The sequence below is a fragment of the Misgurnus anguillicaudatus genome, chromosome 24, assembly GCF_027580225.2.
Source record: "Misgurnus anguillicaudatus chromosome 24, ASM2758022v2, whole genome shotgun sequence".
Classification (NCBI taxonomy): Eukaryota; Metazoa; Chordata; class Actinopteri; order Cypriniformes; family Cobitidae; genus Misgurnus; species Misgurnus anguillicaudatus.
Window position 1 is genome coordinate 25719154 of NC_073360.2, and position 27135 is coordinate 25746288.

Genomic DNA, 27135 nt, shown 5'->3' on the forward strand with positions numbered 1-27135 from the left:
CAAAAATTGGAAACATTTATGACATCTAACCTTTTGCGTCATTTCGTAACACATAGGCGCCAACAATGGTAGGTGTTTAATGACGGAAATATATCTGAACAAACGTCCATTTCACACAATTTAACATTTTACAAAAATAGTAGCATAAATGTATTATAATTAGAGATGCACCAATATTATTTTTTTTTTACTGATTATTCAGACTGATATCTGCTGATAACGCTGCCGATAGTCTGATGGTTTTATTTAAATTCTAAAGGTTACATTTTCTAAATGTTATTCATTCATATGTAAGACCATTAATTTTGAACATTAAACTAGAGAGATTTCTTTATATTTTCTTTACACAGAGCTTAAATTCATTGCATTTCCATTTTCTTTCAATTGTCACAATATATCAGCCACAGTGCTGTGACGGATCGCAGTTGATCTGTGAACCGTACGGATCATGACCCACGGTTCGCATGTGATTTGCAGATTAATACGCAAATTTAAATAGGGAAAAGTTTATCATTTGCACGCGTTTCAAAAGCCTTGCAAATGTTAACATTCAAGTGATTTTAAACAATTTAACCATAAAAAGGCGTTAAAGTGAACAGCTTTCTGTACTCGCAGACGCACATGCGGTTGAATGTCTCCGGTCCAGCTTCAAAGATCAGAACTCTTGATGTGTAAACTTTAGAGAGAGTTGCGCTACTGTGTCTCAAACTGTAGTCCATTAAAATACATTTTGTAAGTAGAGCAATGAAAAACAACATGTGAAGCGACTGTTTATGCTGCACCGTTTGGAATTCCCCCTCTCTCTGTGTGTGCATGCACGTTTAAGGGCACTCAAGAGTGGACACACGGAGAGGCGCGTTTCAAAAAGCAAGCGAACATAAAATCTTTCTGTTCTTGACAGGACACATACAAACAAAATGATCTCCACATTATTCTTTTTCTAATAAAAACATTTGTTTATGTCTTAAGTTTATGTATAGATTACAGTCAGAAACCAGGTTCAAGATTATCTTAAAAAGACAGTAACCTCAATTAACCTACTTAAGTCTGTGTCATTAATGTTAATCAAACAACCCAAGACAAATGGAAAATCACTTCTGCAGCTCTAAAAAGAATAATAATAACATTTATTTTATACAATAAATACAGTGTAACTAATGCCAATTTTAGACCTTACTTAATGTGCAACTTTCAACTTTTTTTATAAATGTTAGTAATTTCTTTATTTGTTATTAGATTTTTTCCACCCCTTTTTTGCTGATCCGAAAAATAATCCGATTCGTGCCGTAATGTGATCCGAACCGTGAGTTTTGTGATCCGTCGCACCCCTAATCGGTCATGACCATCAGCTGTTTTTTTACAGATTGTGTGAAAATTTGCTTTTATTGACCGATGCTGATTATTGGCCGATATATCGGTGCATCTCTAATTATAACCTTTGTCAGGGCAACAATCTACTTTAATTTATTTACAAACTTATTTATTTATTTTATATATATTTAATTTTGAATTTTCCCCAAAAGATTTTCTATGAACATTTCAGATTTCCAAGACAAAAATGTAATAATCATCACAACCCTATAAAAATATTACGTTCTTTGCCAACTGTAAGGTGTAATTGGGTAAAAAGTAGAAAATACAGTATGTTTGTACACACACAGACTGGGATGAGGAAGATGCATGAAGATAAAAGCAGGTTTCCATTTTAGAAGTGATCAGTGGATGCCCAAGCATTAAAGCCAGCATTAGTGACATTGGTCAAATAATACAGTATTGAAGTGTTGAAGCAGGCTGACGTGTAAGCGTACCTGATACAGGCAGTGACAAACGCTGCGCAGCTGAGGAGGAAACTCTGTGGAAGAGTTGATGATAGCCAGAAAGAAGCGGTCCGTGATCTGCAGCAGGTTCTTCTGGTTCTCCTCCAGGTTCTCTGTCGATTCCAACCTAAATCAGACATGTAAAAGTCATAAACGCTAAACCTCACACTTTAACAATATCACAACAGAATACAGCTGTGTTAGCAATACAGTCTTAATATCAGTAATCTGACTAGACAAGCGTGCCTTGTGGGGTCGACTTCAAAACTGATCTGCTGCCATTCCGGCGTAGTGATTATTCCTTTTAAGAGCGGCTCCAGCAACTTCTGCAGATATGTAGCACCATACACCTGCAAATAAAGTGCCGGCACAAAAACAGGACGTGTTATCACTAGTGTTATAGTCCTCGAGAATGGTCTCAAAACCATTTTCTAGACTGTCTTTGGTCAAGGTCTTGTTTTGGTCTCGACACCCTCTGGTCTCGGTTTAGGTGGTCATGATGACTATAACACTGGTTATGCCTTCAATTTGTTAACAACAGATAAATATAGATGGCTTCTAATAAACAGACTATAGTCACTATTTAGATGTCAAGGTCTCTTTTAAACATTTATATTCCACATATAATTGTAGATTATAAGAGATGAATAAGTGTTTCACGTTACCTTAAAGCAAAATGTCATAATCTTGCTGGCTAGGCTGTTGCCTCTGAAAAGGGTCTGCATAGAGTCGGCCAACTCCACTTCTTTAGAAAACATGTTCCATAGCAGCTGATACAGCAGATGTCGAGAATCGAACAATGTCACCAACACCCTGGCCAGCTCATCCTACAAATCAACACAAAATTGATCATATCTTTTCTCCAATGACCAATAGCAGATGTAATGTATTACACTGTTGGTGAGTTGGCACATCTAGATGTTTTTGCGTTTATGAACTCAAATATGGTTCGATCGAAGGATACGTTTTTTTCTCAGACTACAAAACGTATCTATTTAACATTTACCCATTGGGAGCACGGGACCACATTGGCCAATGCCATGGCAATGGGTAGTTCTCCCTGGTCTCCCATCATGGTGACCAGCTCGACGAGTCTCTCAAAGCGATCGGCCAGCACAGTCTCTGCTAACGTGTCGAATTCAGTCCCCTGCTGAAGGATCTTAGTGAGAACCTCCATGAACGTAGCACGTGTCTGTAAGTCCTTATGGTAGCCCAGACCTATTCAGAAATAGAAAAGAAAAACATTAGCTAAATGAAATAATGTCCAATTGTACATTTTGATAACTTCAATCAATCGTATTCGTAACACAATGATTTCAATGTCTCTCACCGATAGAGTGCATGAGGCCGCTGTCCACATTGGCATTTAGTAGGTTGGACATGGCCAGCACCGTGCAGTGACGCAGAGATGCCAGTCGCCTAGACATGCCACGTTTCCGCCCGGCGACCTGCTGTCCGTCTTCCTCAACCTCACTGCAGTCATTCAACAGATTCATGAAAAGTGTGAAGTACCTGTGAAAGGAGCAAAAGAGGAATAAAGACTGAATTTACTATTCACTACTACTTACTTCCTTCCAAGTTTGACAGTAGAACAGTTTTTTGAATTAAAGGAATAGTCTACTCATTTTCAATATTAAAATATGTTATTACCTTAACTAAGAATTGTTGATACATCCCTCTATCATCTGTGTGCATGCACGTAAGCGCTTGAGCGCACTGCAACGCTTCGATAGCATTTAGCTTAGCCCCATTCATTCAATGGTACTATTTAGAGATAAAGTTAGAAGTGACCAAACACATCAACGTTTTTCCTATTTAAGACGAGTAGTTATACAAGCAAGTTTGGTGGTACAAAATAAAACGTAGCGCTTTTCTAAGCGGATTTAAAAGAGGAACTATATTTTATGGCGTAATAGCACTTATGGAAGTACTTCAACTCGGCGCAGTAACACCCTCCCTCTCCCATTATGAGAGTGAGAAGGGGAGCGGACTTTTCAGGCGAGTCGAAGTACTCCCAAAAGTGCTTTTACGCCATAAAATATAGTTCCTCTTTTAAATCCGCTTAGAAAAGCACTACGTTTTATTTTGTACCACCAAACTTGCTCGTATAACTACTCGTCTTAAATAGGAAAAACGTTGATGTGTTTGGTCACTTTTAACTTTATCTCTAAATGGTACCATTGAATGAATGGGGCTAAGCTAAATGCTATCGAAGCGTCGCAGCGCGCTCCAGCGCTTCTTACGTGCACGCACACAGATGATAGAGGGATGTATCAACAATTCTTAGTTAAGGTAATAACATATTTTAATATTGAAAATGAGTAGACTATTCCTTTAACTTCGCCCATAGGAATACATCAGTCGCCAGCTAAGCTAACGGCAAGCTAATCTAAGCTGCTGTCGAATCACAACACACTAAACAAGCTACACAATCAGAACTCGATACGTATTTTTGAAGGAGGGACTTCATAGATCAAGGAAGACATCAGACCGTTTTTAGGACAGTGAAAACAGGGCTATACAGATAAGTAAATTGTGTGAAAAAATACTGCATTTTTTACACGTAAAACATGAACACATGCCATATTGTGCACTGTAAACACAATCAAACCTTTGCAAACACCGAATGAACCGGACCTTTAAATTTCCTAATATATCTAAGGCCTAATCCTGAATCAATCTAAACCATGTCCAGAAAACTTGCCCCTATAATGATTAGTAAATTATGATTATTTTACATTTAGGATAAATTGTCCCCTTAAAATTTTTAAATCAAGAAATGTTGGGAAATCCAGTGAGTGATCTCACTTTAGAAATAGCTGAGACTTGGCCTCCATGAGCTCGACACCATCACCCTCTTCAGGCTGCAGGGGAAGACCAGCCAATAGAGAAACAACTGCCTCCATACTGGCCTGGTCAAGATCCCTGGACAACAACAAAAAATAAATCATCCAATAAATGATTCACATATGATAAAAGACTCTAGAGCTTTTATATGAACATATTTGTACATTTCCGAATGTTTTACCGTGTCAGACATTTGATGTCATCGTCTGCTGCTTGATTGGAGGTCCCCATGACCCAGTCTGTGAGATACTCCACCATTTTATTTCTGTGAAATTCAACGACAATAGACATTGCACAGCCCTTTAGTTCATACATTTAATTATGTTGTGTGATGTACAAGGAGAAGAAGAGAGCGAGCATTTCCACTACAAACTAAGTCAGATATTATTATTACCTGAATTTCATTTCCTGGCAGAAGGAGAGATCATCTCTGCGCTGCATCATCACCTCTACTAACTGACACAGCTTAGTTTTAATCTGAATGGCATGGACCAGGTTTCCCAAAATACGCACATATCTTCAAAAAAATAAAGTTGAAAATCACTTCCGAGGAGACAAACAGATCCGTCAGAACAGAAAGAGTTGCGGTCTTACCTGACAAGGTTGAGCATCATGGTCTCAATACTGGCCTGACCCAGGTGCTCAGAACTTCCCTCAGTGTGGCTGTCCAGCAGGTTCTTCATGATGGCAATGGTCTGCTCTACAAATAAAGTGTTGGTGTCTGTAATAGGGACCTGGGGAAGTGAAAGACAAAATTAAAAAAATTAAAAAGCTGATTGGCATTACATACAGTAGATTATTACATGGCTCGTTGGAATGCTTGATTCTGATTGGCCAGTTGCGACATTTGTAGGTTTGTTATTCCCAGATAACAACTGCTCAAAACTAATACCATACAAAAAAACAGATGCTGCAGAGTTTAAAGGAGACATTTTACAAGACTTTTTTAAGATGTCAAATAAATCTTTGGTGTCACCAGAGTACATATGTGAAGTTTTAGCTCAAAATAGAATATACTGCAAAAAAAGACTTTCTTACTTAATATTTTTGTCTTGTTTTCAGTAAAAATATCAAAACAATTCTTAAATTAAGATGTATTTTCTTGATGAGCAAAATTACCTAGGAAAATAAGTCTAGATTATAGACAAAAAACATAAAATGTAAGCAAATTTGTGCTTTTAAGCAAAAGTAAATCACTGCTAAAAAATAAATCACAAGCAAAAAATCTTCCAATGGAATAAGAAAATTTTTCTTGAATTAAGGGTTAATGAAAAAAGTTAACTTTTTTCAAGAAATTGACACTAGTTGTGAGCAAAAATTTGGTATTTTTGGGGGTGTCCTTTTAAATGAGCTGATCACCGCACTAAATGGCAGTGCTGTGGTTGGAAAGTGCAGATTAAGGGGGCGGTAATATCCCTTTCTGACATCACAAGGGGAGCCAAATTTCAATTATCTATTTTTTCACATGCTTGCAGAGAATGGTTTACCAAAACGAAGTAACTGGGTTGATCTTTATCACATTTTGATGATATGTTATAAAAATACATATTTTTTTATAAAATTTTTGTGTAATATTAAATGAGACATATGACATTGTAAATGATTAAACTAAATAGTGTGTTCATGACATTTGAACATCTTGTCTTGTATTAGAGCAAAGTAAACAGGTTTTCCTTGTGGAAGGTCTGCATTCATTAAAAATGAGCAAATAAAATATTTCATATCAATATTTAATGTTCTTTACCTTACTTATGTTGTATAAAGCAGTGTATTAAGCTAAATAATGGACAGACAGCTGATATAACAGAAATAAGCCCCGAAAGTGTAATCAGGACCCAACGCGATGGCTGCCTCTAAATTACATAACTTTTTTATAAAATATTAGCAATCAATACAAAGAAATCTTAGTCTTCATTTTATATTAAACATACATGTGCAGTCCATCTAATATTGTATATTAAACAAATCACCATAAAAGCAGTGATTTATGGGACTGAACAGTTTGAATTTCAATAATGTTGGTCTCCTGCCACCTTGTGTCCAAAACCATAAATGGCAGTTTAATTATTAGTATTTATTTAGATGAAAATTAGATAGGAACTCTTTAGTATATAGCAGTGCACAATATTTGTTAAAAACATTCAAAATAATAAATTATTTACCCAGTGGTTTTTTTTCGCACTATGATTGAATGAATTGAGGAAAACATTTGTAATGTCTATTTGTAATGACAATTTTCCTAATAAAAAACTTTTCTTTCTGTAAAAATACAATTTAGTTGTACAAGTTGAACAATCCATTGTGAGATTTATAAATTTTGATAAATACAATGAACTGCATCCCCTCATTTTCAATAACAGAATATATAAAATGTCCCTCTTCTAACATGAAACCTTATCCTACAGCTGCATGTAACTTTGCGTCTCTCACCGGGCCCTGTGTGTCAAAGAACCGCCCGATGCTGTTTCGTAGCTTGGTGAAGAGCATGGGGTAGAGAGCCGGACTCAGCTCCAGTCCAACCAGGTCTTTGACGTTGGTGCGAATCTGCACGCCTACTTTCTCGTGCGTACACACCATCAGAGCCAGCAAACGCTCCACAAACCTATTGAGGGACGTTTCGCTGTTCACCTCACAGGAACCCATGGAGATCATGGAGCTCTTACGCTCGGTGAGAGGGCCCATGGGAGGACTATAGGTGCCCAGGCAGGGCGTGCTGCGCTGCTGGAGACACACACCACCCAGCGCGCACAGGAATCCGGTCATGTTGATCCACTCCTGCGGACAGAGAGAGAACTGCAGGACAGGGCAACAGACGCAATGAGAAATAAGCTACGGAAAAGTGATTTGATGCGATTTGTCTCGTTTTAGTTACCTGCCCATCTTCCACTTTGCTTTTCGAGTGGTTGAGTATTTGCTTTGTAGCTTGTTCCCATTTTGCATACGTGTCTTCCCATGCCTGTGATTGCAATGACAACATAAAATGAGAGGGATTGCAACATACAAGCAAAGAGCTGAAAGCTAATTTATCCCTTAAAGAGCACCTATTTCATTGCTAAAAAGCGTGTTCGCGTGGTTTATGGTTAAAACACATTATTTTCAACATACTGTACATTTTTGTAGCTCCAGATTTCACTCTTTTCCTGAAATGCACAGATTTGAAAAGCTCTGTGTCCCTGATTGGCCAGCTAATCTGTACGTTGTGATTGGCCTGAATACCTCTGACGTCAGTAGGAAACGGGGCGCTCCTTACCATGTTTGAAAGATTCGGTTGCTAACAGAAGGTAACTTACAGGCTGTGAGTCCGAAGCGGGAGGAATTATGATAATTTTTCCTACAATCCTTGTGTTTGTTGTAGTCCAAGAAAAGGAATTTACGTTGGAGACGATAACTCGCGTCATCGTTTACTTTGAGGATTGTACCTTTTGCATATCGTTAACTTGTACTAATACACACTTACACACCAAAGGAAATGTGAAACGTAAATCGGACAATAGGTGCTCTTTAATAACTTAAATGTATTCAGATGAAATATGCAAACCTCTATGTTTCCAGCTGTGGGATGCTTTATCCTCCTTAACAGGGCCATCACTCTTTTCTGAAGGGTGTTTCGGCCTAAAAGCACAAATATTTTATTACACAAGCCAAAACAAAACAAAGGGCCCTGATGTATTTTAAGATATGTCAGTGCAAGTTGTTGTCAGTTTGGACAGCTCTTAAAAATGTTTTAGTCTAGGACTAGTCTAATCCCTGTCCGGGAAACCGCCCACAAAAGTCGTCGTGGTCCTTTAAACTACAAACACAGAAACAGATACTCCACATTTCATGCAATTCAAGCAAAGTTGAGAAAATTATTTCACTCACCTTCACACATAAACCAGATTTAAACCAATTTTCAGAATGAAATGAAATTTTGATCCAAATCCCACATAGATGAGCACTAACCTGTAGCCATCATATTGCTGACGGAGGCAAGTTCCATGAAAGTGTTGTAGTTTGGCAGGGCGGTGTGCATGGGCATTTCATCCACACTGCAGCGGATGTCGGCCTCCTCACAGAGATGGCGAAAGCAGGACATGGCCACCAGGACAGCCTCTGCATCCGGGCTCCACAGGAAGGTATAAAGACACACCTCCAGCTTCGTCTGAGCCTGCCTGCAGATGGGAATGAGACTACCCTGTGTGGCACATTCCTACAGAGCAACACAAAAAAGACAGGTGGCATTTTTCAGACTTCATGTGGCTTTTTATCAATATCTGGGTATGTTGCGAAAACTTCAAAATCAATGTTTACCTTGTTCTTTAGTAGAAACTTGTTCCTGCAAATAAGTATCTCCCTGAGCCACTTCAGTATCTCTGTACTGTTGATCATCTGGTGACCAATCAGCTTGTTACATATCAGGAATAAGACCTGAGAGCTGAATGAAGAAGAAATACAGTTAAATCACATCCTACTGGTCATCTGAACGATTTCCTCCAATCAGCTGAGAGATCTTCTCACCTGATGTCCCAGAAGGTCTCTATGGTTGCATCAGGGTTCCACTGCTCAATGGTTTCTGGCTGATGTAACACCAACAGTGCCTTGGTGAAAATACAAACATAATTGTGTTATTTGCACTAAAAACAACACACTAGGGGTAACAGCAGCAGGATTCTAGCTAGTTATGTTAGGGTGGGCATTTTGAAGGGGTGTGCGATGGATTACCTCCATGGCTTCCTGTGACAACTCAACACTGTTGTTAAGAGGAACTAGTGCGACCAGGCCTTTGATGAGCTCAGCTGTGCTGTTCTGCATCTCTTGACCTGATTTCCCCGGGTTCTGAAGGTAAAGAGAGCCAAACATGAATAGTCGATCTTGGGTTACAATGCTACAATGTGACTAAATCAATTAAATCAGATGCATAAGCAGCTAAATGCCACCATAATGATATTAACCAAATACTCTCGGCACGTATTATACATTCATCAAATACCTTTGCTTCTAATTCGCTTAAAGGTACAATTTGTAAGATATTTGCAGTAAATTATACAAAAACCACTAGGCCAGTGTTATATATTTTGTTTAGTTGATTTATTACAATATCCACGTTACCCTTTGTTACCACCTTTACCGACTTGTAACATCTATGACTAACAATTTAGTTTTGAACATTACACGAAACCTTACATAATAAATTAAAACCATGTCATCAAATACAACATTTATAAAAGTTGACTACCTCATCCGTTAACATGATTTCTCATTCCCATCTGATTGATGGCCATCAGCAGTTCAGTTAAAGACAACAAACCCCATCATTCCACCCCTTCTTCAGAGCGTCATTAGCCAACGTCATTGTTATCGTTTTGATTGTGTGCCCTCTAGCGGTGGATTATACAAATTGTACCTTTAATCCCGGCATCAGGCTATTTAGAAATGGCGCTTTGTTGGCAGAATCCATTAAGTGTCTGATAAAAATGATAAAAAATTTACAGGCCATACTTACATGCAGCATTAGTTTGGGGTCACCGTGGATGAGTTTGACCAGGGCGAGCAGCAGAGAGCGCGAGTCAAGGTCTGTGGATTTCTCCTTGAACTTTAAACTGGTCATTTTTTCTTTAAAAGTCAGACTCTGCAAAAAACAAATAACTTTACTTTCTAAAAAACAAATTTGTGTTTTTTAACCCTTTCCCCGCCATTGACGAGACAACTTGTCAATTAAGAAAAATCGCTTCCCTGCCAAAAACGACACTTTGGGGACGCCTCCAGGGGTAAATGCGTCTGAATGTGTATATCAAATTCAACCAATGGTGAGGCTTAACGACACAGACAGGGTGACGCGGGAGCCAAGAAGTATATCGCTATCTGAAATATTGCCAAAGACGGCGTTACAGGGACGCAGGAAGTATGACAAGGGAGACGCAGCATCTCGTTCCCTTCTCAGAGAACAACAGTTATATACGTAACCCGAGACGTTTTCATGTCTGAAACACAACTATGCAAAAAAGCATTTTAGTATAAATCAACATTTGCATACAGAAGATATAAGCATTTAAAGCGAACAGTTTAGCACGTGTGCTTAAAAAGTCTAGAATTTTTATGATATTTTCCTACACTACACAGGGAATAATATGGATTTTTTTCCCAGAAAACTTCTTGCATAAAATAGATTCAAGCACTTTCAATGATCTGTATCTATGCATGTACTGTATATTTTCAAAAACTTCCCAGGGCCTTGAATTTTCCCCCTCCAGATTCACAAACTTTCAAGGATTTCAAGGACCCGTGGGAACCCTGATAATACCACTATTATCCACGAGGTGGTGCTCTTCAGCAAATTATAAAACCCGGAAGTATCTGTTTTGAGGATCGCTCTAAATCTGAACTCTATCAAAAGTCCTTCACAAAAATGGAATTATCTCAGCTTTTTGCTCCAAATTTGGTGTTTTTTTTTTTAAAACCTACCCACATTTTAGAGGTGATAAAAGAGAACTAATGAAGGTAGGATGAAACAGGTTTTTTATTTGAAAGCAGAGGGGTCTGTTCTTTCATTTGATATATTATATGTATTATATATTTAAAAAAGAACATTTTCTGGAAGGCATTAAACTTTTGTGAAAATCTTGGCAACTTCTTTAAAAACGCTAGCAGGGAAAGAGTTAATGCAAGACACAGAATTAGCTGAATAGTATGTGATTTAAGACTTATCCAGTGTAGGAATGCATGTATTTTAGGGGGTAAATGCAGGGTACCAATGCGTGTGTGTTTATATTTTTGTATTGTATTAGTGGATATCTCACTGATGTCATCCTCAAAGGTGGATGGGCATTAAGACTTTGGAGCACTCTGCCCAGCGTGTCTGCAAACATGGCACGCAGTTCTCCTGAGTAGCAGTAGATGGCGTCGATCTTCGGCCACCAGTCCAGATGAGACTAAAAAGACCATGAATGATAAACATTAACATCAAAGCAAACGCATGACTTTTATGCCTACTACAGAAGCTCGGCAGCAACTCATTACAGTCCATACTTACATTGGTGATAATTTTGTGTAGTGAGTTGACCAGAACAAAATGGAAGGTCGGGGGAGAAGTCGAAGCTAAACACACCTATCCCAAAACAATAATCATTCTTTATAACATATTCAATGACATGACAAATTCAAATTGGGAACTCAAAAATATGTTTTGAAATGTTATCAGGCAGATGCATTATTTGAGGGAGCCCTTTAGAGATCAGCTGACCTTGAAATGCTGGTTGTTGCGAGGATTGATGCGATAACACGACACAAAACAGTCAATCATCAAATCCACATCGGCACTCTGGCAGCCCGCCCCCCTTGAGAATGGCTTTGTGGGGTTAAAAAGAAGACCCTGGAAAAAAAGAACAATGGAGTTAAATCAGGTTTTTATTGTTGTTTATATGACTATGTGGTGTTTTTAATATGTTTTAAAGGGATAGTTCACCCAAAAATGAAAAGTCTGTAATCATTAACTCACTTTCAGGTTGTTACAAACCTGTATAAATTGTTTGTTCTGATGAACACAAAAGAAGATATTTTGAGAAATGTTTGTTCGTTTATTAGCCCAATTCACTTCCATAGTATTTTTTTTAATAGAGAAGTCAGCGTTGATTGGATTGGCTTGCTTTGTTGCACATCACGCAGGTGACAGCAGAACGCCACAAATGAGGATGAGAGAGGAGTAAAGCGATCGGATCGATTGGTGAATGAATAGGGTTTGGTTTTACCCTGTGTGAGTGTAAGCAAGTATGACTGACATAGCATCTGGATTGTTGTAATGTAAATACGTCAACACATGAATGCATAATCTGAATACAGGGAAATACTGTACATGCAAATGAATCGCCGTCATTTACAAAGATTACCTCAAACACAATCAAAACAATAACAATGATATAGACTAATGATGCTCTGAAGAAGCATGGAATGATGGGATTTGTTGTCTTTAACTGAACCGCTGATAGCCACCAATCAGATGGGAATGAGAAATCATGTTAACGGATGAGGTAATCAACTTTTATAAATGTTGCGTTTGATGACATGGTTTTATTTTATTATGCAAGGTTTTATGTAATGTTCAAAACTAAATTGTTTCATGCATGTATGAATCGAGATTGTGAATCTTTTTCGATTAATCGCGCAGCCCTACTAGGAAGTATCAGGATATTATATAACTCTAAACATGTTTGGCTAAAAAAAGAAACTCTTGTTCACCGAAGATAGCATTATGGTGAGTAAATTATGTTTTTTAATTTTTTATTTTATGCAATTATAAAATAATCATACTTTTTTCATTTTAAATGCTTCCACTAAATTCTGAAGGCATCAACAGTCAACACCTCCCTTACCTTAAGATCCATGACGATGGACTGAACTAAGTGAAATATAACTGAATTATCCTCCCAGTTGATGTAAGTGCATGCTTTGCAGAGTTTGACGCAGGCGACGGCTGCGCTCTCAGTCAGCTGTTTGCTGCCGCTGTGCTGTCCGAGAGCTTTCCGGAGGCTTTCCAAAAATGACTTCTTGTTAAAGCAAAAAAAAAAAGGTTGCTCAAGAAAGTTACAGGACATCTCTTAATTGATTAATAGTCCCAACCAAAAACTTCTTGGCAAAGCCACTACACAGCAACAGGTTTGTTTTTAATATACGTTTAAATGCATGCATATAAACACTGCATGATTGAGACAAAAATTACATTACAAAAGCTAACAACTGGAGATTAAGAGCAGAATAACCGACAATGCTCTTTAGTTTTCAACAAGCGTCTGTAGATCAGCCTGCTTGAAAACTCTTGACCTCTGACCTTGTTAGCCTTCTCTTCTCCCCCTACTTCTTTGGTGATGCTCTGCGTGATCTCGGGGCAAAGAATCAGGAGTATGATCTGCAGCGGCCACACGGCGGCTTTCCTCTTCGCACTCTCCGCAAAACTGTCCACCAGGTCGAACAGTTTTTCCGCACAGTCTGTGTACGCACCAAAAACACACAATGTGATATATAACTCTTTACGAAAACCTCACAGATCAATCTAGTGAATAAGTACATATAGATATTAATGACAGCGTCACTCACCGGCCATGTCAGCTTGGGGTCTCTGATAAAGCATGGTGAACTCATCAGGGTAATGTTCAACCCAGTTCCAGAAAGCCTGTCGCAAACATATCACATATTTCATTACTATAACCATCTGATGTGAACATTAAGGTGAGTAAAAAAATATATGAAGAGCTCAGATGCAAAACCCTCTAAGTGCATCTGACATGTTTTGAATGGATTTTGCCAACAAAGCACTATTCTGAATGGCCCAAGGACTTTAAATTAAGTTAATTTAAGCGAAAACATTTGATGAATGTACAATATGTGCCGAGAGCACTCGATTAATATCATTTTTTAAAGGAGGTGGCGTTTAGCGGCTTTTGCATCTGAGCTCCTAATATATTTTTTATTCTTTATTCTTATTATTTGCATAGTAACTACCTTTTCCAGACTGCTGATTACTGCGAGCTGGGCGGGTTTTTTCAAAGCTTTGAATTTAAGTACCGTTTCTAAAGAAAATCAAATGAAAATGTTTATGCAGATGTTAATGCATAGAACAAACATCTAAGCACGTAGACACATACACACAAGAAACTAAGACATCCAGTATGGCATAAAAATGAGTAAATTATGCGCTAATTTTTAGGTAAAACATTCCTTAAGCAATAATCAAATTCAAAAGTGCATATTTTACCTTGTAGCAGTCTTTTTAACTTAGAGCAGTCTACGCTGATATACTGGATTAGTTCAATGTCGTGGACATCCACGGTGTCTTCTGTACATACTGTAAGTTCCTGCAACCTTGTGGAGACACTGGTAAACATCAGCATTCCTACAAACCAAAATGTTTACAGCAGAGGTGGGGGACTCGAGTCACATGACTTGACTGTTACTCGTTATATATATAATAATAATAATATGCAAACTTCAGACGCTGCTTAGAAGATAGTGCAAGACTTTAAACAAGTCACATGTCTTTCTGGGACCTTGCAGATGCCGGCAAATCATTGGCAGTGTGAATGAACAAAAAATTAAAACGATCCTGGAAAAATCCAGGACGCATTTTTCATGTATTTTCCGGAATGTCTGTGTGAAAAGGGCTAAAGTCACTTTTGGGGTGAACAACTGATTTGACTTGCTTGGTTTGTCTGTACTGTGACTTAAGACTTGACTCGAGACTTAGACTTGAACATGTGTGACTTGTCCCCACCTCTGCTGTATAGATGATTACAATAAGCATTTTACAAGCTCATATTATGGGCATTTTGGGGCAAAGGTGTTAATCACACATTAAAAGAGGCCCTTCATTCTAGTCCTGAAATGCCCCAAGGGTCTCTGAGATTTACCTTGTGGAGATGCGACTGAAGACGGCATTGAAGTTGTTGCAGCTGAGAGAGAAGAGAACGGCAGAGGCAGAGCTGCGCAGTTGAGCGGCGTGCTGCTGGCCCTCACGGTACGAGTGCAGGAAGTGACAGATCTCAGGCAGCAACTGCTTCACCAGCATGGCTTCATCCAGTCTCAGGCAATCCTTGGGTTGCTATGAAGGCAAAAACGCGCAAAAATACATATAACATACTCCCATATTCCCATTTAAGGTCCAGTGTGGTTTTTAGCGGCATCTAGTTTGAACTGTTCAGTTCAAAGCTTAATTTTAAAACACAATGAGAAGCTACGGTAGCTGCCACATGACAATCATGTTGTCATTTGAGACAATGTATGGACGAAACGTGCTGTTTGTCTGTTTAGGGCTACTGTAGAAACATGACGGCAAATTCCATGTAAGGGGACCTGTGGTGTATGTAGATAAGAATGGCTTTATTCTGAGTTAAAAAAATAAACAATACAGTTCATTATGTAAGGTTTTTATCTACAACTGATTATATAATTATGTATATTATATTGCATTTCTGTCAAGAGATCCTTCGGAAAGTTAACCATCACATTTTTGCATAAGCAATTGTATAGGACAGTGAAAAGCAGTCTTGAATCTGACTATACAAAAAAATGAAAAATCCAGATCATCTCAAGATGAGGAAACACCTGCAAATGTAATAATCTGCTGCTAGGGCCACTCTGGAGCCTTCTGTCTGGAAGCTAAAGATTTAATTGATTTAACAGAAGGTTGCGTTTAAGACTAAAACAAAAGTTTTCGCAGAAACACAGTTTTTGAACCATGTTGTGCCATAATCTCAAATTCCTCAAGGCACTAGGATATAGTACCTTCCCAAGTTTGATACTTTTAAGGAATTTTGGTAATAGCTTGAATCCTAAATAATATGACTTTTAATAGTTTTTGTGCTCTGAGACAGATCAGGATGTGGACTGCCAATGATTGTAACTATATAGCAATTGCCTTCAACTTTAAGGCTAAAATGACAGCGTGGAACAATGAAAAGAAACCAGGATGTATGACGATCAAAAAATGGGATAGGTTGGACAAAGTCCACTTGAGATTGCTTGCTCACCCCTGCCAGACACTTCTCTAACGTGTCCAGGATAATCAGCTGGGAGAGGTAGAGGTTCTTCTCCGCAGCTTCGCCGAAAATCCGCTGCGAATGAAAGACAAGAACAACACAATCAGAAAAATGTTGCATTGTGATGTTATAGCTTGACAATGTACCACATTGAGTGACAATAAGCTGGGTTTCCATCAAAGTGTCAAGAGAATTTCTATCACTCATTTTTTATGTGATACTTTAAAATGTGCATAAATTCAGTGTGATGGAAACCCAGCCAGTGAGGATGTTTAAACTTTTTAACACAAAAAAATGTCAGAAGTCAAGGACTTACCATGTTGTTCACATTTTTGAGTATGTTGGTCAGACCATTGATGACAAGGGCGAATTTGTACTTGGAGATGTTTATTAAGCATTCTTTATTGTGCTCTGTGCTCACTTTGTTGTGGGTGCTCTGCTGTCCCGTCTTTGTAGGTAGCTGTGGGTGAGAAAGAAGGGAACAACAAAGTTAGCGACCACATATGGGCTATTATTTGAAACAAAAATTGGCACTTCTAAGCATAAACCAGCACCAAATTTCCAGTTCCTCCAAAAATGATAAAGAATGGTGGTAAAGGACATGTGGATCTGGTTGGCAGGTGTCAATGTCAGTTTCCTGTGGTCCAGCTTTCAAAGCTCATGTTATAGCTCTTGAAGTCTATCCTGATAGAGTTGGGTAGAAAACAATTTCTAACATGTGGAAAGCACAAACCAAAAAGTCAGAGGTCCGATGGTCTTAAAAGTGACACACTCACTTCTAAGAGAACATCTAAGCACTGTAAGACCCCAACCCGCCCATCCTGGGTCTAAACTCTCAAACTTTAGGTGTTAAAACAAAGAGACCCAAGTCCTCCAGACTTCCGCCCTCTGTTGCACACCTGTGGCCTAGCACATCTGCTCTTATGCTGTCTAACATACACACAAGCAGTAAAATCTTTGAAGTGGGAATGTTGAAAGAAAGAACACAGGGCCTGACCATTTTAATGAAGCATATGTAGAACGAGTCTCTCCCTCTTCAAGTGTTTCCCGATAAAAAAATGCTCTTTGCTGTTTCTGAATACTGTGACAAAGGCTGGGTATTGCAACCGATTTGGTCATTCTTATTAAAAGGCGCTCTAAGCGAATCTGTGCGACGTCACTTTTTCTTGATGTTTGAACTGTTTTCAAACAAATGGAGCGTAGCTAATTCCTCCCACTCCCTCTCGTGCTTTCATGAACGCGACCAACCCCCACCCCCAAATCCTTCATGTCGTTTATTAGCTGGAACCCTTTGTTATGTTTCGTGGTGGTAGGTTTGGCCACTGTGTTTTTATCGCAGTTTGTGGAGCCTGGGCTGTATACAGAGATCGCGTTTTTTACAGTTTAATCAGCGGTCAGGTAGCAAAGATAGTGAGGAGATGTTTGCTGTATGTAACAAAAATGTTTTATGGTCTTAAACGCGTGAATTCGCTTAGAGCACCTTTAAAGTGCATCCATTTCATTGCTAAAAAACAACGTTATTTTGTGTATTGGTATAATACAATGTGTTAGCATGGTTTATGTTTAAAAAACACATTATTTTCCACATAGCGTACATTTTTGTAGCTATAGATATCCTGCCTTCATCAAATGCATTTATTTTGCACAAAACTCATCGATCTCAAAAGCACTGTGACCCTGATTGGCCAGCTAATCTGTATGTTGTGATTGGCCTGAATACCTCTGACGTCAGCAGGAAAGGTGATGCTCCTTACCATATTTGAAAGATTCGCTCACAATGCAATGCTAACAGGAGTTAACTTACAGGCTGTGAGTCCGAAGCAGAATGATAATGTCTGTCTTTTCTACATCACCAATCCCAGGAAGTAAACTGTTGCCTACAGTCCATGTTTTTTTTTGTAGTCCAAGAAAAGAGATTTACGTTGGAAACGATAAACCACATCATGGTTTACCTTGGGGTTTGTAACTTTTGCATACCGTTAACATGTACAAACAGCGTGAATCAGACGATAGTTGCTGTTCAGTATTGCTTCGGTTTCAATATCGATTATGTTTATTATTTTATAGAAACATTTGTGTTTTGCAGACATGGAATCCATATTTAAACAATGCCTAAATGCTGGTAACATAAACCTTAGCTCTAGGCCTATATCACTGAAATACACATTTACATGAACAATAGCCCCAAACAACTGTGTAATCAAATTTTTCTTTTAACAAATATTGTTAGAAGCAGCGCATGCACACAAGGTGCACAAACTGCACATGCAAATGTGTATTACTGTAAATAAAGCAAAAATATTGTAAATGTTCCACAGTGAAATTTATTAGCAACTTAAAACATGTTTAAAGGGAAACTTCACCCATTTGCATTAAGCTTTGTACTGTTAGAACCCCAGTCATGTTTTTGAATGGTCGTGCACCATTCCCTCAGTTTCCCCTGAGAGGGGAGAAATACTGATTTCAGTGAGGCACTTCCTTCTTTCAATGATGTAAAAATCGTCATTTTGCGTCATTGAAAGAAGGAAATCCTGTATCTCTATTGAGTGTGAAAGACTACAGACACTCATTCCTCATTTTTCCAAGGTGGGGGCTATGGGTGGGACCCACTCACGCTTCAGACCAATTATAGATAAGTGGGTGGGACTTACGAAAATATACGAACACAGACCGAAAAAAAACGACCAGCCGCCATCTTTATGCTAAGCCAAGCTAAACAGAAGTTGTGGAGCGAGCCAGAATTCATGTTACAATAACAGTGGAAGTTAATCAATATTACATGGAAGAGGGTGATTTTACAAGCGTGATGCTCTAATCCGCTGTTCATTGCACCTTTATGAGCCACAATACTGCAAAGAGCTGAGGCAGATGTAGGAACAGAAGCCCGAGGAGTAGGCCGGAGCCTGGGCGTCGGCTGGGTAGAGGAGCCCGGTGAAGAAGCAGCAACCATCGGCCTCTGCTGTGTAGAGAAGCTTGCCTGTTCTCTCGCTGTGTGGCTTCTTTATAACATTTCTGCATCAGATAAGGATATGGACGTTTGTTTGGTGAAGGTTTATATGCAAGAGAGGAACTTTGCGCGCGTTTGGAACGTTTATTTCACGGATATGTTTCGGTTTACGAGCAGACGCGCTGCGGAGTATATAAGCTTGGACGGACTCGCGCCGTTTGCTTTCGGTTTAACATTTCTGGATCAGATAAGGATATGGACGTTTGTTTTGTGAATGTTTCTGGTCGCGTGCTTATTTCAAAGACGCGTTTCGGTTTACGAGCACAAGCTCAAAGAGCTGAGGCAGCGCGTCTGTGGAGATATTGTGCAGGGGACGCGTTTGTGTGGAGGAGGATGGAGGGTTAAACGGACGTCTGACTAAAGTGAGTGTTTATATTTTCTTTGTTATACTAACGTGGCATTTATGTACACAATAGCATATCTGAGCGGTGTTTTATATGTCTATATTGTGAGAGCAGTGAGGCAAATAATAACACAAATGTAATTACAGTAAACAAGAGACAAAAAGAAAATTGGTAAAACTAAATAAACATTTAAAATGCATACACTTTTTTTAAGTACTTGGAAAGACATTTGTACTGCGCATCTGAAACCGCACGTTACTGTTTGAATAAGACTTTGCTACACACCAGGCCAGAGTGTTATTGTGTGTAACACAATGTAACATCACGTTTAAAAGTAAATCATGATTGGTGTCAGTCAGACACAGTGGTGGTGGCTATTTTCTTTGTTTTACTAACGTGGCATTTATGTACATAATAGCATGTCTGAGCCGTGTTCCGAGTAATGGGAGTGGCTTGCAGAGCTGTGCATTGTGGTGCATAGTGGCAGTTGTAGTTTTTCATACAAATGTGCTCTAAAGTCACATTTTGTCTTTTCTCTGTCAAATAGGCACAAAATTCTACATTTATGTTACATTTTGACTACAAATATGACTCACTTTCCATAAAGATTAATGTTCCTATCGGTGAAATGGCCCTTTAAGAAACATTTTTTTTAATTCATAACACGTTTAAAACAGGCCCATAAAGTCTTTGCCTGGACATTGCATATCTACATACTTTTTCAACAACTTAAGGGAGGGGAAGTACAAATAATATTCATATCCTCTAAAGTAAAGCATGTAGAGTAAGAATTGATTTGGGTATTTCCCAAATCAATATAGTTTTGTTAAACTGAATATCGATTAAAATCGTAGAATCTCTATATTTTTTTTACACAACCCTAACTGTGACTGAAAAAGATCATAGGAAGCCTGTCTTTTTCCATTGCCTATGCCAACACATATACAACCTTTGAATGTATGTAAACAATGTTAGCAAACTAGCTTGGCGGTTAAGGCATGTGCTCTGCTATGTTGAGGTATTAAGTTAACGTTGAAAATGAAAGTTCAAATCCAACACTCCTGACTGTGTTATAAAAACAAAACAAAGCCCCACAACAATGTTATTTAGCCATCCAAAGAGGCTGCATGAAAATACATTGTGGTATTTTGTTTTCCTGTGATTGATATTGCAATATGAAACATACTGGATGACTTTACCAGATGAATTGAAAAGCTCTGTTTGACACAAATTTATATTGCATCACTAATATAAATATAAACATGTATATACACATGCAAATGTTTCTTAATTATATACATGTGTGTGTGTGTGTGTATACATAATTATTATACACACTACACCGATGCTAATGGCGCTTTTCCATTGCATAGTACCCCACGGTTTAGTTTAGTTTGGGTCAGCTCACTTCACTTTGGCTTGGTTAGCTTTTCCATCGAGTTTGGTATCACTTCGCAGTGGGAGGGATTACAGGCGTGTCGTTATATTTGCGCTGCCTGCTGTGACATCATACAAGTGAGAGCGTCGTTGTACATTCCCATTCATTTATTTATTTATCAGTCCGCCACAAAATTAAAATTGACCACCAGAAACAGATGTTTGCACATAGCGTTTATCACTATACCTCTGTCTCACATGACAGTTTCTGTACAAACACCCGCGGCGCCAGCCGACGGCGCTCCGCGGAGCCTCATTTAGGTTGCATTTAAGCAAATATAATGCTGACGTGCTCGTCGCAAATGTTTCGCCACAAACTGCAAGTCTGGAAAAAACTGTTATGGTGTCCCGGATTCTCAACATGTGGATGTTTTTCATCGTTAAATGGGAGTTTGGGAACTTATAGCAGAGCAGATGACAACATGTTTGCTCGAGGCAGCGCAAGCTAGCATTGAGGTAAAGCTAATCTTTTACATTATAGCGATGACGTGACGATACTCTCAGACCTATCAGTGATCTACAGTGTTTTCGCGTCACGTTTGGTATCAGCTCGGGTCGCTTGGAACCCCAACCGAGGTGGTACGAAAAAAAGTATTGGGTAGTACGTACTGCACCCAATGTAAAAACTCTCAAAAGTAAGCTGACCCGACCCAAACTAAACCAAACCGTGGGGTACTATGCAATGGAAAAGCGCTATAAGATGCTTTCCAATAGTGATGCACCGAAACGAAAATTCTTGGCCGAAACCAAAAACCGAAAAAAAGGAAACCAAGGCCGAAAAACCGAAACCGAAACACCGAAATAAATTATTATGCCAATTATTAGTACAATTGCATTTATGGCTATCACTGTGTGCTAACTTTACTAGGGGTGTGTGACGGATAAAAAAACTCACAGTTCGGATCACATTACAGTTTTTGAGGCACAGATCAGATTATTTTCGGATCAGCAAAAAGCAGATGGGAAAAATCTAATAAACAATAAAGAAATTGCAAACATTTATAAAAGAGAACAAAGTTGTACATTAATAAGGTCTGAAATTAGCATTAGGTACAGAAATCAAATTAAATTAATCATAACACAATAAATTATATATATTATTATTTTTTTAGAGCTATTTGTCTCTTTGTCAGGTTGTTTGATCAACATTAAGGACACAGACTTCAGTAGGTTAATCTGACTGTAATCTATACAGACATAAACAAATGTTTTTATTAGAAAAAGAATACTGTGGAGAGAATTTTGTTTATATGTGCCCTGTCAATAACAGAGAGAATTTATGTTTGCTTGTTTTTTTTTAAACGCGTCTCTATTCAAATTATTACTCTAGTGCAGCACTGATTTGGAGACATTTACAGTACATTAAAACCTTAGGATAGGTGAAGAAAAGAAACCGATCCACCATTGCAAACACAGTTTAGAACAAACAAAAAGACAACAAAGAACAGGAATCAAACAATATGGTAACAAACATGCTCCACAGCTTTCTGTTTATGGATGAAATAAAATTAAAGAAGAAAAACGATAGTATGTGTGCAAATGCTGTCTATTTCCTTTGTATAATTGTTTGTAGTGGAGTGTCCTGTCTAAATATTTTCACGCGCATGCGATGTTGTACGCGGACTGTACGCGCACTGTCCGTGTGGTCTCAAAGTTTGGGCTGCACGCGGACGGTCCGCGCGGCCGGCCGCGGACCCTCCTGATGACGAAAATGATGGCGTCCCTAGTATACTTTCGGCTTTAAGAGCACTTAAACGCATGCATATACAGAGACTGATGGTGAATCCCAAACAGCGCAAGAGTCGCTCCACATAAAAACGTTACGTTGTGTTTCATTGCTTTATTCGCCAAATGTACGTTAATGGATTACAGTAAGAGACACATAGCGCGACTCTCTCTAAAGTTTACACATCAAGACATTTTCAATCTTTGCAGACGCGTGCAAACAGCTGGACCCTGAGTGAAACCTGCTTGAGCACGAAGGGGAGGGGTGGGAGACGACTGATCACCGTGAGGCTGAGTGAAACCCAAGCGCTAGCGCACAGATGAAAGGGGCGCGGTTGACATTCATTTTCGGTTTACATTTTCGGCTGGATTTTTTATTTCGGCCCGAAACCGATAATGCCATTTTCGGCCGAAATTTTCGGCGACCGAAATTTCGGTGCACCCCTACTTTCCAACAGGTTTTATCGTAGTTTTTAATCCATTGACTTGTATTAGATGTGCTGTGAGGTGCGGTATTACTCCGCGACGGGAACTTAGTTTGTATTCTTGCAATTGGCAAAGGCGGATTATCGCCCCCACCTGGGCTGGAGTGTCTATTATTCAAGCTCTCAACAGAAAAATGTAGGGGTGTGAGGTGTTTGGAAAAATAGGTCCACAAGTTTACAACGAATGCTAAAACACCTGTTGGAATGTGTCTTTTGCAGCGATTTTTGTGTGAGCATATCAGTGAACACCTCTGACCACTCGGTGAGTTTCACTTCTTTGTAAACGAAAGTTTAATGCATTTTAAAAAGGATTGTTCAAGTGCACCTATACACCCATTGTAGAGGTGGGATGTGAAAGAACAAACACCTGAAAATTCTCGGGCCAGCATCATTCAGTCAAAACCTTTCTATTTTATCATAAACAATCTGAAAAAAGGTTTTAAGTGTAAAATACCAAACTTGTCCTTTAAGATTTTTTACCGGGTCCACTGCCGTGTGACCCTAACAGAAAAGCATGTGTCTGGAAATTAAAGTCCTATGACCAGAAAAAAGTCAGGCTGTTAGTCCCAGGACCACCAAACACACCCACACACCAGCAGTCTTTACATGCATAAAACACATACACTCTCACAGCATACATATCCCAGCCCTGCTGACATCCATTTTATAGCAGGATGCCGATGGACAGTAAGCACTTTGTTTCACAGGAATGATATAAAATGAATAGGTCATGAACCTAACGCTTCCCTAAAATCATGTCATAACTAGACACAACGCCATACTATTACAGTGATGGGCAATTTGTCGGCCCATACTGAACATGAAAAGGGGTGTAGTGGCAAAATCTTCTATCAGAAAATACAATTCAAAATAAATCTATGCAAACAAGCGTCATCTTAAAGTAGTAAAACAGTCAGGTTTAGTAAACCTCAGACAAATATTTCCTTAAATCTCTCAAGCAGGCATCTATGCAGAATACAAAGCATCATCAATCTCTTATTCCTGAGTCAGATCTCTCCCCAGAGAGACAACATATTAGTTTTCCATGACCGTGCAATGGCATCTGTGAGGTCATTGTTTCAAGGTACTCTGTGCATTCATACAGCTGCTGACAAGGCAGAATGTTGCACAGACAATTTGCTTATGTTCTTATATAAAACAATCAATTACTGAATAATCCTGCAGTTTATATTGCATTCTTAAAAGTTGGAACATAACTTGGTGGACAGGACATACAAAAAAGTCAAGGTGTCATAAGCTTTATGTCTTAACACATTAAGCTTATTGCCAAACAAGTGCCTTAGTTCTCAGATTTAAAGAGCTTTAAACCAGCTTAACATTAAAACCTTTTAAACCTCAATCAAACTGTTATAAACTTTATCCGGCAATAGCACAAGATAAAAACCCCTTTGAAAAGCCTCTAAACCAAATAATTGGATGACAGCACGGAGAAAACACAACGGCTACGGCAGAAACGGGTGGACATGACAAGCATTTTAAATTATACGAGCGGCAGGATCCTTACAGACCCAAATTTAATTCTGTGTCTGAAACTTGACACTCAGGAATAGTAGTGACCAAAGATGATGTCTGCAGGGCGTATTTGTACAATGTTTGCTTTTAATATCCCCTCAGGTATTAAAACATGAGTAGTATGACATTGAACACAGAAAACACTGAAGTTAAAGTATCTGATACACTATTTGGCAAAAAAGCATATTAGGTAATATTGGCCTTGACTCAGCGCGCACACTCCATGCACAACTACACAACATGCATGCATGCATTTAAAATGCATTTTAATAATAGGTTTAAATAAACGTCAAAGACATTTTTTCAAAGCACATCATCACTAATACTGTAGGCTACGTCAATAAACCCTCCAAACTCTCTGCACCTACACCAACATCAAATAGGTTAGGTTTTAGAACAATCTTTAAAATGTATCAAATCACTTTGAACATTGCTAAACTTCTGATTAATTTTGTGCATACAGAGGACAGTAATAGATGCCCGAAAGGTTGCTCCAATCTCATCCCTCTCCATGTCAACAACGCAGAGAGAGTCTGATTCTTTTGTTTATATTTAGCCATTGCGCGCGACCAACTCATCTGAGCGTGCATCAATTGAATCGCTAACCCACAGCCTAATATTCAACTTCCGACGGCCAAATGCAACCCGTCAGGCCTAAACCACAACATGCACGTATCGCATCTGACCACCGAAAGCCCAAACCCACCAAACCCTTCATCTTCCACATAAACAACCCGCGTGTATGCACACAGACCGAACATAACGCCGTGTGCGTGCTCGTTTTTTCGCCTCGAAATGTCAAAGCCACCATCGATCTCACTCGCTTGGTGTTTTCTTTACCTGTTCGTCGAATCTGTTAATGATGGCCTGGACCCACTCCACGGGCTTGTGCGCCGCCATGCTCAGGCGGATGCGCGCGCCGCAACCTCTCCTATCAATCACTTTTGCGATCCTGATATCTGCTCCCGGCTCGCCCCCGATGCACCTAATACCCCCAAAGGCTCTCCGAAAAATAATCCAGGTGGAGAAGTGCGGAGGAGGCGGAGGGGGCTCCGGTTTAGTTCTTCACTTCTAGCTCGCTCCACTGCGCCGCCATGACACACGACCGGAAGTTTGAATCCTCCTCTTTCTCGCTCTCCAGTCTCTGGCTGTTGAGCATGCGCAGTAGCGCTGCAGAAGAGCACAATACAAGGATAGTGGAGAATCCAAAGGGTATGATTTCAGGGGCGTTGCTAAGATGGAATATGATGGGGGCTTGAAAACATGACCCTACAAACACGTGAATAATTTGTATAATTATGAAATTAATTATAATGTGAATATAAAACAAAAAAAAATGAAATGAAAAACAGTTCACAGTGCTTTAGTTGCTTGTGTTGGTCTGTCTGTCCTTTTGGTGGTTATCTTGTTTCTTTATCTTTATATTGATGTTTTTCTTTTAACCTCAATTCTGCCTTTCTTTTTCTCTTGTTGATCAACCCTATTTTTTGTCTGTTCTTCTTTTTGCATTCCTACTGTATCTCTCTTTTATTGTATGATTTTTCTACTATATATTATGTTGCCTGAGTCTGACTGATTCCTCAACTTAAAAAAATGCAACTTGAAGTAAAATTTACAACAACGTTACTCTAAATACCATAAGTGCATTTATATGCTATATTTCTCGTTGGCCTTGATTTTATTGAACTTGTTTCATTTTTAAATACATAAAATGTATATGGTTATTTTAAAAAATGTTGTTTTTTATTATTACCTGATGAAAGACGGTGTTCAATGACTGTGTGGAGAAAATAAGAAAAAAAGGAGAAAAGAAGAGAAGAAAAAAGGAAGAAAAAATGACTGTGTGGTCAACAGTGCCACCTGCAGGCAGGAACAGATACTGTACTGTTAAACACCTCGACAGAAAATCTGCCACAAACAAACTGGAAACTCGCTTCTTTTTGACGTTTTTATCTTGTCAGATAAGAATAACTGCTACCTAAGCTCTACTCTGCTAACGTTATCTGTTTGTGCGATGTTGGTTTGATTTAACTGTATCTTCAGTTAGTCATTGTACGATGCGCCGGTTGTTGTGATGTTTATCCCGCCCCTCCTCACTGTGATTGGACGGCCGTGTGAGAACTGACATTGACGAGGTGAGCATTTCATCCAAAGTTTAATATTTTTCAACTCCCGGCGCTCAGCATGTTTACGAGATAGTTACTCTCGTAAAAGCAACGCATGCAGTCTCACTGGCGCGTGTGCACGCAGAAATCCATGTTAGCGCGTGTTTCCTTTCTGCAGGCCCGCACAGCAAAGTTCGGCTGACGTCACGCGATTGAGTTAGGTTATGAAAATATAACAAAAACTAAAGTAAGTTTCTAAATATTAATGATGATAATTATCTTACTTTCAGAAGTCTTTTATGCAAAGCAAGGAAAGGAAAACAGAAAAGAA

At 38.9% G+C, this 27135-nt stretch overlaps 1 protein-coding gene across 11 annotated transcripts in view; it reads right to left on the minus strand.

The window, feature by feature from the left end:
* nf1a (neurofibromin 1a) overlaps positions 1-25840 on the minus strand; it is an 88401-nt gene extending 62561 nt beyond the window's left edge. For 8 of the 11 annotated variants that reach the window (XR_012367565.1, XM_073862826.1, XM_073862823.1 and 5 more), the window contains exons 1-29: positions 25540-25840; positions 16485-16628; positions 16160-16243; positions 15041-15231; positions 14389-14495; positions 14136-14203; positions 13731-13806; positions 13465-13622; positions 13010-13183; positions 11884-12012; positions 11674-11748; positions 11441-11572; positions 10147-10272; positions 9366-9479; positions 9162-9241; positions 8955-9078; positions 8607-8853; positions 8203-8276; positions 7537-7620; positions 7095-7457; positions 5259-5398; positions 5059-5181; positions 4846-4929; positions 4626-4742; positions 3148-3329; positions 2824-3035; positions 2483-2644; positions 2064-2167; positions 1809-1944 (exon numbers count right to left, since the gene is read on the minus strand). Coding sequence is in view for 10 of the 11 variants with exons in the window: in XM_073862826.1 (XP_073718927.1) it covers positions 1809-1944; positions 2064-2167; positions 2483-2644; positions 2824-3035; positions 3148-3329; positions 4626-4742; positions 4846-4929; positions 5059-5181; positions 5259-5398; positions 7095-7457; positions 7537-7620; positions 8203-8276; positions 8607-8853; positions 8955-9078; positions 9162-9241; positions 9366-9479; positions 10147-10272; positions 11441-11572; positions 11674-11748; positions 11884-12012; positions 13010-13183; positions 13465-13622; positions 13731-13806; positions 14136-14203; positions 14389-14495; positions 15041-15231; positions 16160-16243; positions 16485-16628; positions 25540-25599 (3870 nt within the window). In the remaining variant the exon portion in view is untranslated. The remainder of the gene's footprint in view (positions 1-1808; positions 1945-2063; positions 2168-2482; positions 2645-2823; positions 3036-3147; positions 3330-4625; positions 4743-4845; positions 4930-5058; positions 5182-5258; positions 5399-7094; positions 7458-7536; positions 7621-8202; positions 8277-8606; positions 8854-8954; positions 9079-9161; positions 9242-9365; positions 9480-10146; positions 10273-11440; positions 11573-11673; positions 11749-11883; positions 12013-13009; positions 13184-13464; positions 13623-13730; positions 13807-14135; positions 14204-14388; positions 14496-15040; positions 15232-16159; positions 16244-16484; positions 16629-25539) is intronic. The other 3 variants (XM_055196815.2, XM_055196813.2, XM_055196812.2) reach the window with 1 other exon arrangement.
* Between the last annotated feature and the right edge of the window lie 1295 nt (positions 25841-27135).